General features: G+C 43.5%; 1 protein-coding gene across 9 annotated transcripts in view; it reads right to left on the bottom strand.

The window, feature by feature from the left end:
* IQSEC1 (IQ motif and Sec7 domain ArfGEF 1) overlaps window positions 1–14,257 on the bottom strand; it is a 746,975-nt gene that overhangs the window by 436,335 nt on the left and 296,383 nt on the right. For all 9 annotated transcript variants that reach the window (XM_077277651.1, XM_077277639.1, XM_077277654.1 and 6 more), the window contains exon 3: window positions 13,716–13,760. In XM_077277651.1, the coding sequence (XP_077133766.1) occupies window positions 13,716–13,760 (45 nt within the window). The remainder of the gene's footprint in view (window positions 1–13,715; window positions 13,761–14,257) is intronic.

Raw genomic sequence — 14,257 nt, 5'->3', positions numbered from 1 at the left:
GGGTAGAAGACACCAGCACGTTGCACCCTCACATCTCATTTTTACAGCCATAAAAGTTAATTTTTTAATTCCACACATATAACACAACTAACTGTACAAAAAATAAAAAAATAAGCTTTAATTAATCCAGACAGAATAGAAAAATTAAAAAAAAATCACACGCTACTAAAATACTTTGTTAATAATTTTTCCTTCATTCTTGACAAAAACAATATACCGTAGTCATTATCCCTGCTAAAGATGGTTTTTCAATTGCCTGCTTTTTCTTTTGTAAACACAGTAAAGAAAGAACCAATCCACAAAATTAAAAAATAATTGAAGATTTCTATTCATTATTTATTTATATTAATTACATAATTTGCATATCTAATAAAGCAAAGCTTGTTACAGAATTATTTAAGGAGCTGGTTTAATTATTCGGCACCTGAAACAAACATTACATTGAATTTACAGTAAAAGTTTGAATGTAGTCCACAATAAAAGTGTCAACGGGTATACAATAAAATCAGTTTGTTGTTTTCTTTGTTCTTTTTCTTAAATGAGTTATCATGCCTTCAGATATACTGTTCTAGAGAATAAAGTTTAGATTTTTTTTTTCTATAATATCTATCGGCAAGCGAACAATGCTACTGCACATGCGCCGCCACCTTTATGCTGGAGAAACAAAAAAATTTGGCTGCAGCAAAATGGCGCAGCTTCTTAGTCCTTTAACAACGGCACTCAATCCAGATCTGCTCACCTCCGTACACACAGACATGTTAGAGACAAACAGGTCTTATTTTACAAAGTGAATCACACCCAGAGGTGGAGATATGGTAAGCAGCCATTGCTCATAATCAACCTGTCAGGGCCGATTAACCCCTTCTATTCCTATATGCACTTAAAGCAATGCTCCAGGTTTATCTCCCATCCACTATGAGTCCAACAATATATATAATATATACAGTATATACAGTATATATACTAGATCTAGGCCCGATGCTATCGCATTGGGAGGGCGGTAATGTCACGATGGGGGCAGGCATTGCAGCGTTGAGAATCTCTCCCCACCATGTGCTCACCAATTCCTATCCACTCTCTCTTTCCCCATGTGCTGACTTCTCCCGTCTGTGCTCTCTTCTATGACCTGTCTACCCCATGTGCTATGTGCTCCTCCTGTACAAAGATGGCGGTGGTCAGTGAATCATTCGCATGATCCCGGCGGCAGCATGTTTGCGACGGTGTTCAGCTGGTGGTACGGCACAAGAGGCTGCGTATGGCGTATATAGTGTGTGTGGTGCATATGGCGTATACAGTGTGTGTGTGTGTGTGTGGTGCATATGGCGTATACAGTGTGTGTGTGTGGTGCGTACAGCCTATACAGTGTGTGTGTGTGGTGCGACAGTGTTCCGCTGGTGGTGCCGCGCAAAAGGCTGTGTACGGCGTATACAGTGTGTGTGTGTGTGTGTGTGTGTGTGGCGTGCACAGCATATACAGTGTGTGTGTGTATGGTGCGTACGGCGTATACAGTGTGTGTGTGTGTGTGGCGTGCACGGCATATAGTGTGTGTGTGGTGCGTACGGCGTATACAGTGTGTGTGTGTGGTGCGACAGTGTTCCGCTGGTGGTACCGCGCAAAAGGCTGTGTACGGCGTATACAGTGTGTGTGTGTGTGTGTGTGTGTGTGTGTGTGTGTGTGTGTGTGGCGTGCACAGCATATACAGTGTGTGTGTGTATGGTGCGTACGGCGTATACAGTGTGTGTGTGTGTGCTGCGTACGGCGTATACAGTGTGTGTGTGTGTGTGTGTGGTGCGACGGTGCTCCGCTGGTGGTACCGCACAAGAGGCTGGTACCATCAGCAGTTTCCATATTGACACATCCATCACTTGGTTGTCCCAATATGGAGGTCGGTGAACTTCCGCCGCTTGGAATTCTGGGATCAGGACACATCTGGACGGAACAGGATGTGAAGACATTATAAGGTAAGTATATATAGACACAGTTCTTATTTTCTCTGGTCGGCACTTATTTACCAACACATTGCCGCTAGTCTTCAGTTGTTTTTCTACCTCATGTACCTTTTGTCTGTATACTTTATATGTGCAATAAATTTATACATTTTCAGTAATACCCCGTTTTTCTCCTCATTGGTATTTCTGGGCATTAATATATTATTGGTAGTTATTTATACCTAATTAATTTTTATATTAGTTATTCTGCCCATATCCAATTGGGATTTTTTGGTTCTATGTATATAGCTTTAGGGGTATGGTCCCAAGTAGCTATGGTGACCACATTGTAGGTTCTTATATATAGATACAGTGCCTTGCGAAAGTATTCGGCCCCCTGGAACTTTTCAACCTTTTCCCACATATCATGCTTCAAACATAAAGATACCAAATGTAAATTTTGGGTGAAGAATCAATAACAAGTGGAACACAATTGTGAAGTTGAACGAAATTTATTGGTTATTTAAAATTTTTGTGGAAATTCAAAAACTGAAAAGTGGGGCGTGCAATATTATTCGGGCCCTTTACTTTCAGTGCAGCAAACTCACTCCAGAAGGTCATTGTGGATCTCTGAATGATCCAATGTTGTCCTAAATGCCTAATGATGATAAATATAATCCACCTGTGTGTAATCAAGTCTCCGTATAAATGCACCTGCTCTGTGATAGTCTCAGGGATCTCTTTGAAGCACAGAGCGCATCATGAAGACCAAGGAACACAACAGGCAGGTCCGTGATACTGTTGTGGAGAAGTTTAAAGCCAGATTTGGATACAAAATGATTTCCAAAACTTTAAACATCCCAAGGAGCACTGTGCAAGCGATCATATTGAAATGGAAGGAGTATCATACCACTGCAAATCTACCAAGACCCGGCCGTCCCTCTAAACTTTCATCTCAAACAAGGAGAAGACTGACCAGAGATGCAGCCACGAGGACCATGATCACTCTGGATGAACTGCAGAGATCTACAGCTGAGGTGGGACAGTCTGTCCATAGGACAACAATCAGTCGTACACTGCACAAATCTGGCCTTTATGGAAGAGTTGCAAGAAGAAAGCCATTTCTCAAAGATATCCATAAAATGTGTTGCTTAAAGTTTGCAACAAGCCACCTGGGAGACACACCAAGCATATGGAAGAAGGTGCTCTGGTCAGATGAAACCAAAATCGAACTTTTTGGCAACAATGCCAAACGATATGTTTGGCGTAAAGGCAACACAGCTCATCACCCTGAACACACCATCCCCACTGTCAAACGTGGTGGCAGCATCATGGTTTGGGCCTGCTTTTCTTCAGCAGGGGCAGGAAAGATGGATAAAATTGATGGGAAGATGGATGGAGCCAAATACAGGGCCATTCTTGAAGAAAACCTGTTAGAGTCTGCAAAAGACCTGAGACTGGGACGGAGATTTGTCTTCCAACAAGACAATGATCCCAAACATAAAGCAAAATCTACAATGGAATGGTTCACAAATAAATGTATCCAGGTGTTAGAATGGCCAAGTCAAAGTCCAGACCTCAATCCAATCGAGAATCTGTGGAAAGAGCTGAAAACTGCTGTTCACAAACGATCTCCATCAAGGCTCACTGAGCTCGAGCTGTTTGCCGAGGAAGAATGGGCAAGAATTTCAGTCTCTAGACGTACAAAACTGATAGAGACATACCCCAAGCGACTTGCAGCTGTAATCACAGCAAAAGGTGGCGCAACAAAGTATTAGGTTAAGGGTCGAATAATATTGCACGCCCCACTTTTCAGTTTTTGAATTTCTGCGCAAAGGCCAATGGAGTCCGTGTGGATGGGTGCACTATATGGTTCCATGTTTTTTAAAAATGTCTCCACGATGAGCCGATATGACGTACGACACTAAACTATGAATGCTTCCATGTGTAATCATACATATATACAGTAAAGCACCCATCAAAATCTACAGGCGCCGTTTTAGGGCACCATATAACTCATGGGTTCAGCAAGAACAAAAAACAGACCATCCAATGTCAGAGAATTAATATTATGAATAGTGTTGAGCGATACCGTCCGATACTTGAAAGTATCGGTATCGGAAAGTATCGGCCGATACCGGCAAAGTATCGGATCCAATCCGATACCGATACCAATACAAGTCAATGGGACTCAAGTATCGGACGGTATTCCTGATGGTTCCCAGGGTCTGAAGGAGAGGAAACTCTCCTTCAGGCCCTGGGATCCATATAAATGTGTAAAAGAAAGAATTAAAATAAAAAATATCGCTATACTCACCTGTCCGACGCAGCCTGGACCTCAGCGAGGGAACCGGCAGCGTTGTTTGTTTAAAATTCGCGCTTTTACTTGGTTACGTGAAGTCCCGGCTTGTGATTGGTCAGGGCGGCCATGTTGCCGGGACGCGGACCAATCACAGCAAGCCGTGACGAAATTACGTCACGGCTTGCTGTGATTGGTCCGCGTCCCGGCAACATGGCCGCCATTAACCAATCACAAGCCGTGACGTCACGGGAGGCTGGACACGCGCGCTTTTTAAAAAGCGCGCGTGTCCAGCCTCCAGTGACGTCCCGGCTTATGATTGGTCACGGCGCCATGTTGAAGGGACGCGGACCAATCACAGCAAGCCGTGACGAAATTACGTCACGGCTTGCTGTGATTGGTCCGCGTCCCGGCAACATGGCCGCCATTAACCAATCACAAGCCGTGACGTCACGGGAGGCTGGACACGCGCGCTTTTTAAAATGGGCGCGTGTCCAGCCTCCCGTGACGTCCCGGCTTGTGATTGGTTGCGCCGCGGTCAACCAATCACAAGCCGGGAGGCTTGTATAATACATCAGCTGAGAGGTGATACATGGGAATGTGAGACACATCCTGCAAATTCGACCAAACTTATTATGCAATAATTGATGTTTTGACAACATTGGCAGTTTCCCCTTGTTTGGTTTAGTTCATCCTCACTCATTTTGTGCGCCGCGGTCAACCAATCACAAGCCGGGAGGCTGGACACGCGCGCATTTTAAAATTTTAAAATGGGCGCGTGTCCAGCCTCCCGTGACGTCCCGGCTTGTGATTGGTTGCGCCGCGGTCAACCAATCACAAGCCGGGAGGCTGGACACGCGCGCATTTTAAAATTTTAAAATGCGCGCGTGTCCAGCCTCCCGGCTTGTGATTGGTTGATCGCGGCGCAACCAATCACAAGCCGGGACGTCACGGGAGGCTGGACACGCGCCCATTTTAAAATGCGCGCGTGTCCAGCCTCCCGTGACGTCACGGCTTGTGATTGGTTGCGTCTCCCATGTGACTGCGACGCAACCAATCACAAAGCCGGGACGTAATTTTAAAATCCTTAAGGACCTGAAATTATGTCACGGCTTGCTGTGATTGGTTGCGTCGCCCATGTGACTGCGACGCAACCAATCACAACGCCGGAACGTAATTTTAAAATCCTGAAGGACCTGAAATTACGTCACGGCTTGCTGTGATTGGTTGCGTCCCGGTCACATGGGCGGCACGCAACCAATCACAAGCCGGGACTCACGTAAAGGAAAGAAAAGCGCGAATTTTAAACAAAGAACGCTGCCGCTTCCCTCGGTAAGGTGCAGGCTGCGTCGGAGAGGTGAGTATAGCAATATTTTTTATTTTAATTCTCTCTTTTACACATTTTTACATTAATGTTGTTTCGATACCGATACCCGATATCACAAAAATATCGGATCTCGGTATCGGAATTCCGATACAGCAAGTATCGGCCGATACTCGATACTTGCAGTATCGGAATGCTCAACACTAATTATGAATAAAACTTTTTTACACATCACATATTGACTGCTTTTAACTTCAGACTGTGTAATAGGTCCCATTATTATTAGCTCAGTCCATGGGATTGTTAACGTGCACCATAGCAGACAGAGCTGCAGTCCTCAGGAGAAGGATTTCAGCATAATAACATCTGCCTGAATCCTCCTACTATTGCCCCAAGCCGTCTGTGAAGAGAACTAGATTTATTTTATGTGATTTTTAATTCCATGTAGCTCCACCTGCTGCTCTCCACTTACATCTCAGCCACCGGCAGATGTAACAGATAATTTGGCCTGTTTCACCAGTACAGTAATAGAATGCCTTAATTGGTGGTCCACAGTTCACAGATCAGAAACCGGTTTTCATCTTCAGACAGGAGCCTTCGTCGGGTGACCGTCAGTCACCTGACCTGAGCTCCTGTCTGCAGCCAAAAAAGAGTTTGTGATCTGTGGCCTTCTAATAAAGGTAACCTACTATTTGGTGTGTATTCTGCTTCTGTACCGGGCAGTGCACCGACACTCCACCGCTAATTCTGCTAGCAGGAGAGAGCACAGTTCACACTAGCGGCACGACCACTGTCAGTCTTTAGTAGCGCATCAACTGCTGCAAAGTAGAAAACCGGATTGCAGGAGCAGTGCGTTCTTGAAGTTTCATCTTGAGACAACCCCTTTAAGCAATGCAGTGTGTCTGATGGACACAGAAAGAGAAGGGCCCCTGTGCAAGAACAATATATGGGGCCCTATGTGGTCCAATGGCTCATTATAGTGCACAATATCCCCTTCCTTGCCGGTGGAAATCTGTAGTATGTATCATTTAGAAGATGGCCTGAATCATTACAAGGTGCAACTTTCTTTCAAAACTTTGATAATACATAATCTAGAGACACAGTGACATTAAGGATTGATGTAAAGGTTCTGCTTATCCGCAGCTTCCACTAAATAGTTTGATATACGGCCTAGTCATATTTTTAAGGAATCACAGCCTCGAGGCAATGTGTAATCGCTTTGCTGTCTGTGGTGATTTCTAACACTAGGAAATTGCAGATAAGAATTTCTGGCTTAGCAGCTTTGTGCAAAGTTTTCAGTATTAACCATAAGAATGCAAATACTAAACATTCCATAAGGTCAGAGGTCAAGATTCAAATCTAAGGCTATGTGCACACGTTGCGGGATTGCCGCGGAAATTTCGGCAGAAATTCAGCAACTCCTGCCGCAGGTAAAACGCATGCGGATTTGGCATGCGTATTCCCGCTAAACACTAGCATTTTTCAAGTGTAATTAGCTTGCAGAATGCTAGCGGTTTCCAAGCGATCTGTAGCATCGCTTAGAAAACTGATTGACAGGTTGGTCACACTTGTGAAACATAGGGTTTGACAAGTGTGACCAACTTTTAACTATTGATGCTGCCTATGAAGCATCAGTAGTAAAAAGATATAATGTTAAAAATAATAAAAAAAAAATAAAAAATCGTGATATTCTCACCTTCCGGCGGCCCCCGCAGCCTTCCCGATCCTCGCAATGCTCCCAACAACTCCCGTTCCCAGTGATGCCTTGCGGCAATGACCCCAGATGACGTAGCGGTCTCGCGTGATGCTACGTCATCACAGGTCATTGTCGCAAAGCATCCCTGGAAACAGGAGCATCGCGAGGAGCGGGAAGGCTGCGGGGGCCGCCGGAAGGTGAGAATTTCACGATTTTTTATTTTAATTCTTTTTTTTACAGGTATATGGTTCCCAGGGCCTGGAAGAGAGTCTCCTCTTCTCCACCCTGGGTACCATCCACACATGATCCACATAGCTACATGCGGGAAGTAAGCGGATCAATGCATTCCTATGTGTGCCGAATCGCCACGATTCCGCACAAAGAATGAGCATGCTGCATATTTTTCCGCAATGCGATTCCGCCACGGAAAAATGCGCAGCATTAGAACAGCATTGCAGAATCCCTTTGAATTCGATGCGCCGTGTTGTGTATGCGTTTTCGCGGCGAAAAAACGCATCAAAAACGCATACAATCCGCAACGTGCGCACATAGCCTAAATGTATGTTTTCACTATATCGTAAAAACAGCAAACCTTCCACCCTCTGCACGGAGCTGTAACATTTATTTGTGCTGTAACATTACTGTCATAACTGTTTAGGAAAATGTTTAGAAAATCATTATATATTGTCTGCCGTCCTGCCATGATGACGTTCCACTACTCTCTTTCCAGATGTGAGGACTGTGAAGTAGTCGGTCAGGGGATATCTATTTCATTAGATTACATTCTATTTTTCTTAGAGGTCACAGTTAACGGCTTTTCCTAATATGATCTAATCTTAGTCAATCAAACACAAAAAGTTTTTTTTTTAAAGGGGCTGTCCAGGCTAGGAGTTCAGGTCTGCAGTCCCTGTATGTGACTGCCCACTTGTGAATCCTCACAGTACGCACAGTGCGCACTGTCAGGATTTCAGATCTCGCGAGTGATCGGTCATCTGACCACAAGTATGTGATTTGCATTCATGCAGTCATGTGCCAACTAGATGTGTCTGACCTCACTCAATTTACATCTACACAGCACTTGATCACATCTATGCAAATCGCATACTTTTGGCCAGATGACCGCCCGCCTGCCCTTGTGAGGATTCTCTGGTGCCGATGCCTGGACTGGACAGGCATGGGACCGCAAGTATGTGATTTGTTGCACACATGGAGTCACCTGCCTACTAGACATAGGCGGCCTTGCTCGAAACAAATTGAGTGAGGCCGGTCACGTCTAGTCGGAATGTAGCTGGAAGTACGCTAAATGCATACTTGCAGTCACATGACCGCCTGCTCCCGGAGTTGGCTTCAGAGATTCCTGACAGTGTGCAGTGTGCTGGCTGTGAAGATTCACAAGTCTGCAGTAACATTAAGTGACTGTATATTTGAGCCCCAAGCCTGGACAGCCCCTTTAATAGCTTTATAAAAATAATACTAGACACTTAAAAATGTCAACATAATTAAACTATGGCAAAAAGATCTCCTAAATATTACAAATGTATACAATTAATGTCAGCGGATGACCATATAGTCACTCACAATAAGACACCAGACTCCACCAACATACTAAAGAAAAACTACATAGATTCTTCATAAAAGAAGTTACACTTTCCTTACCAAAGGGGTCTCCCAGTAGGATGATGGCAGCAAATATATCAGAACCAAGCATATCACATAGCGGTGCTTCAAGGCCATACAAAGGGTTGTCATGGACAACAGAATGCTCCAATACACATACGCAGAATCAGGAGGACAAGGAGTGACAACATTCTGTTTAAAGGTTTATAGAAATGTTTATGTATATCAATATTATCCCATTACAAAAATATTAGTAAGGATGAAAAGTTATATAAGGACAAACGAATTTGGAGTAAAGGACTCGGATATAGTGAGTCTGAGGTCAGCACAATAAGTACAATCAGGAAGTCACATTCCTAAGAGTGACTAAGAAAATTTATATCCCAGGAGTGCAAGACATAGCAATTCCTACTGCTAACAAATTTCCCCACATATAGATGAGTGTTTGTAGATAAAGTACAGGAAAGAAATATATCTTGGTACCGTGTTAGCCAGTAGATAGAAAAATATTTAGAATTGAGAGTCCTCAGTGGTTGATACCTTTTAATGGCTAACTGAAAAGATGGTAACAAATTGCAAGCTTTCGAGACTACATACATCTCTTCATCAGGCAAAGACTAAAACAAATTCTGAAGAATCACATATTTATGCACAACATAGTATAGAGAAAAAAAAAAAAAAGAGGGGAAAAAAAAACCATGGATAAGCTAGGTGACATGAAGCAGAATTACCATGGGTGATAAACAGTTACGTCCATAAATATTGGGCCAATTCTTAGATAAGGAATGTTTTATTGTCCTGTGATTAGGGTCTCGTTCTGTTGTGATGACCCCACATGGTCTGAGGGGCAAGTTCATTAGTTGATGTAAAAAGACATAAATCCGTGTGACACATTCATTCCTGCAGTTAGACTGTCAAAGGTCGTCATCAGTTTATACTCCCAGACTCTTCTGTCTCTCTGAGTTTTGAAGTTACTTTTCAATACAAGTAATTTCATGTCCATAATGCTATGATTTGGGAGACAGAAATGTATTGCCACAGGTAGATCCATTCTTTTTTCTCTTATTGTGTGGCGGTGAGAGTTCATCCTTGTTCTCAGTTTCTGCCCTGTCTCCCCCACATACAGACCCCCAGTTGGACATTTAGTACAAATAATTAGGTACACCACATTAGAAGTGACGCAGCTGAAAGTACCTGGGATCTTGTAGTCCTGGTGTGAGTTGGGGATCTTTATCTTGTCCGTGGTCATTATAAATGGACAGGTTTTACATTTTTTCTGATTGCAGGGAAAGGTACCTGCAGCTGTTGGAGAGGACAGGGAGCTTCTGACAATGATGCTTCTTAGATTTGGGGGCTGCCTAAAACACAGTAGTGGGGGGTCTGGAAAAATGGATTGTAAGCGGGCATCTTTTTGTAGTAAAGGTTGTAATTTCCGTGCAGCTCCCCTTAGCGCCTCCAGATTTGGATTGTAGGTGACTACTAGAGGCACCCGGTTATTTTCTTCTTTAGTTTTGTAATGTAGCAGGTGATTCCTTGATATTCTGGTGGCTCTTGTAATCTGATTTTCAATTGTTCTTGGATGGTAGCCCTGATTCAAAAAGGTCTTTCTGAGGCGACCCAGGTGTTCATCTCTATCCATTGGGTTGGAAAATATACGATTGTATCTGATGGCTTGGCTGTAGACAATAGAGTTTTTTATGTGTTTTGGATGGAAACTGTCCCATTTAAGGTATGTTGGACGGTCGATTGGCTTCTGATACAGGGATGTCTCTATTTTATTGTTCTGCAGCTTAATGATGGTGTCCAAAAAGTTAATTTCAGTGCAGGAGTAGTTGAGTGTCAAGTTGATGGTAGGATGAAATTGATTAAACTGTTCATGGAACGACTTTAGCTGTGGTTCAGACTCCGTCCAGATGATTAAAATGTCATCAATGTAGCGGTAGTACGCCAGAGGCCTGATGGGACATGAGGACAAAAAGTCGCTTTCAAGCTTGGCCATGAACAGATTTGCATACTGTGGGGCCATTTTACTTCCCATTGCTGTGCCAGTCTCCTGTAGATAGATCTTCTTGTCAAACTCAAAGTAATTGTGGGTGAGGATAAATTTTATGTTTCACCACAGAATTTGCATCAGTCCCTGTGTTTTCCAGGAAGAATTTGCAGGCATTTAATCCATCCTGATGTGGGATATTGGAGTACAAAGATTCCACATCCATGGTGGCCAGGATGGTTCCTTCTGGTAGAGGACCTATTGCTGATAGTTTATTCAATAGGTCAGTTGTGTCCTGAATGAAGCTGGGTGTATCTTTTACTAGGGGTTTAAGAATACCCTCTACCCATCCAGATACCTGCTCAGTAAGGTGCCCACACATGAAATAATTGGTCTTCCTGGGTTTCCAGATTTGTGGATTTTGGGAAGCATGTAGAATGTCCCTGTTCTTGGACTTTCTGGTATCAGGTCATTGGCTCTTATGGATACGTCAGGCAGACAAGATACTAACTTGTTTAGTTCCTTGTAATAGTCCTGTGTAGGATCCGACTCCAATGTTTTGTAGTAGCGTGTGTCCATAAGTTGTCTGTTTGCTTCCTTCATGTAGTCTGATGTGTTCATCATGACTATTGCACCTCCCTTGTCAGCAGGTTTGATGATGATTTCTTTATTGGTTTTAAGAGACTGTATGGCCTTTCTCTCCTGGGCACTGATGTTGAATGCATGACCCCACATGACCGCTCATACAGTAGAAGGTGTGGCCAGGACAGGACACTGCGAGGGAGGCAGGTGAGTATTTTAAAAACAGCGGGCGGGCGCACAGGGGGTGAAAGGGGGTGGGGACAGGGATCTTTATGTTAAACACCAGAAACAAAAAAAAAAAAGCATTATTCATATCTTCTCTACAGCAAACGCTGCTGCAGAGAAGATATGAATGGCGGCTTCAGCACCATGTGGGGGGGACAGCGCTTATCTCTAGCGCTGTCTCCTGCACGGTGCGTGTGGTACCCAGTCGGCACACGGGCGGCACACATGTGCCGCACGTGTGCCACACTGATGTGCCACAGAAACGCACGGGCACACGGACACGGATAATTCCGGTACCGATTTTTCCGGTACCGGAATTATCTGGACGTGTGGGACTGCCCTTAAAGTAGCCCTCCTACTCTGCACTCATTACCTGTATTATTTGCACCTGTTTGAACTTGTTACCTGTATAAAAGACACCTGTCCACACACTCAATCAATCACACTCCAACCTCTCCACCACGGCCAAGACCAAAGAGCTGTCTAAGGACAGCAGGGACAAAATTGTAGACCTACACAGAGCTGGGATGGGCTACAGGACAATAGGCGAGCAGCTTGGTGAGAAGGCAACAACTGTTGGCACAATTATTAGAAACTGGAAGAAACACAAGATGACTGTCAATCTTCCTTGGTTTGAGGCTCCATGAAAGATCTCAATTTTTTTTGCTGAAAAAGTTGAATTCTGATTAGATCAAAGTGAATCCACTTTAATGTGAATTCAATTGAGATAACTGTTCAGGAACCGCTGCACTATTCTAATAGAGATTAAAGAGGTTGTCCGGCGATAGGTTACAAGTCTAATGTAACTGCAGATTTGTGAATCCTCTTGTCGTGTGCACTGTGTACAGTGAGGATTCTCAGGTAATGGTGCTGGAGGCGCGTGATCACAAGTATGTGATTTGTACACATGCGGTCACATGCCGACTAGGTGGGCGTGAGCTCGCTTGGTGCAATTGTATTGAGCGAGTCTGGATAAGTCTAGTCGGCATGTGACCACATGCTTGCACAGCTCCCAATGCCGTCACTGGAGAATCCTGACAGTGTACAATGCTCGCAATGTGAGAATTCTGCAGTCACGTAGAGTCATGTACGCCAGGACAGCCCCATTAAAGTGCCCAGCTCTGCCGATCAGTGCAGGTCCCAGCAGTCAGACTCCCACTGATCAACAATCTTACGGATAGGTGACACATGTTTTCACCGGATAACCCCTTTAATGACTACACAGCATGACTTGCCACAGGTAAAGATAAGATGAAAATCACTATCATACAATGACAGGTGTATTATTTAGAAGCGCCCATTTGTAGGTGACAATTAGTATATCCATGAAAACAACGTTTGCCTACGCAATCAGATTTCTTTTAACGGCTGCGATCGTCAGGGAATTCATTTTTAGACGAGCGCCGTCTAATGCTGCATCCTATACGTACTGTATAATCTGCACAAAGTTTCCATCTGTATGAATACAATGCGCAGCTGATTAGGCGGAATAATATGCAATCAGGACCGTCATAGCGATGTGGTTGAGTATTTAGAATGCCATAATGAAGTGTAATATAGAAAATTATATATCCTTCCCCTACTGCTTGAAATCACTGAATGAACTTGTTGAGACAGGGACAAAAGATATATTAAGACTATAAAAAATCACAAATAGTGTCAAAAGTTAAAGTGGCGCCATTAATACGGCAAAAAAAAGGTTAAGACCCGCGTCAATCTGTGGAGCATTTTGCACTGCACGCTCACCATTAGTGATCATACATGTACTATCAAATATTGGATAAATAGCTATTTCTTAATATACTTTTTTAAAATAAATAATTGAACAATTATAGTGATACAATTTCATTTCGAATTTATCGATGGCTTCGGCTCCACTGTCGAACAAAGCGTCAACGTTTTATCGGTATTGCAAAAAAGTGTAGTAATTGGCAACAGCAACCAATCTGATTCCAGCTCTTTAGAAAATGAGAGTAGTAGTCTTATTGATTGCTATGGGTAACTGCTCCCCCCATCAATTATCATCTAAGAAACCACAGAGAAATTGTACTTACTATGTACTCCTCATTCCAGCACTGGGGACAAGGGGTCTTCTTTCCCTACAAAATACATCAGGGTTAAAATGGTGTCCACATAAAATTGTAAATGCAGCATGGTTTTCTCAATATCTTAATATATCCAAAAGTCTATTCAGGAGTCTTAAAATAATCCCTAATAATTAAGACGCACCTCAAATGATAACGTAAACGATCACAGTGCAATTTTTCCAAATGCCATGGTGTGCTCCTACCGTTCTTCTGCGCCCCTCTATCCAGAAGGGAAGTTACTGCCGTAGAATGTAAGACTATGTTCACACAGATGGTTTTTTAGAAGCTTTTTCGAGCAGAATGGCTACAAAATCCTCCTGAACCACCATTTCAAAAACTCTTAGGGCTTGATGCCTCAAAGGTTTCACAATAAAATTCTGGCGTGAAAGCATGGAAAAGTCACAAAATGTAGGCGCAACTTGGAGTTTCTCCAAAATGTTACAACTTTTGGCGTTCTCACAGCAGTTTCTCCCAGCTCCGACAAAGTGTAAACTGTGTATTGCGGTTTT

The sequence above is a fragment of the Ranitomeya variabilis genome, chromosome 8 (assembly GCF_051348905.1).
Source record: "Ranitomeya variabilis isolate aRanVar5 chromosome 8, aRanVar5.hap1, whole genome shotgun sequence".
Taxonomy (NCBI): Eukaryota; Metazoa; Chordata; class Amphibia; order Anura; family Dendrobatidae; genus Ranitomeya; species Ranitomeya variabilis.
Note: the sequence above shows the minus strand (reverse complement) of the source record. Positions and strands in the feature narration are given on the sequence as shown.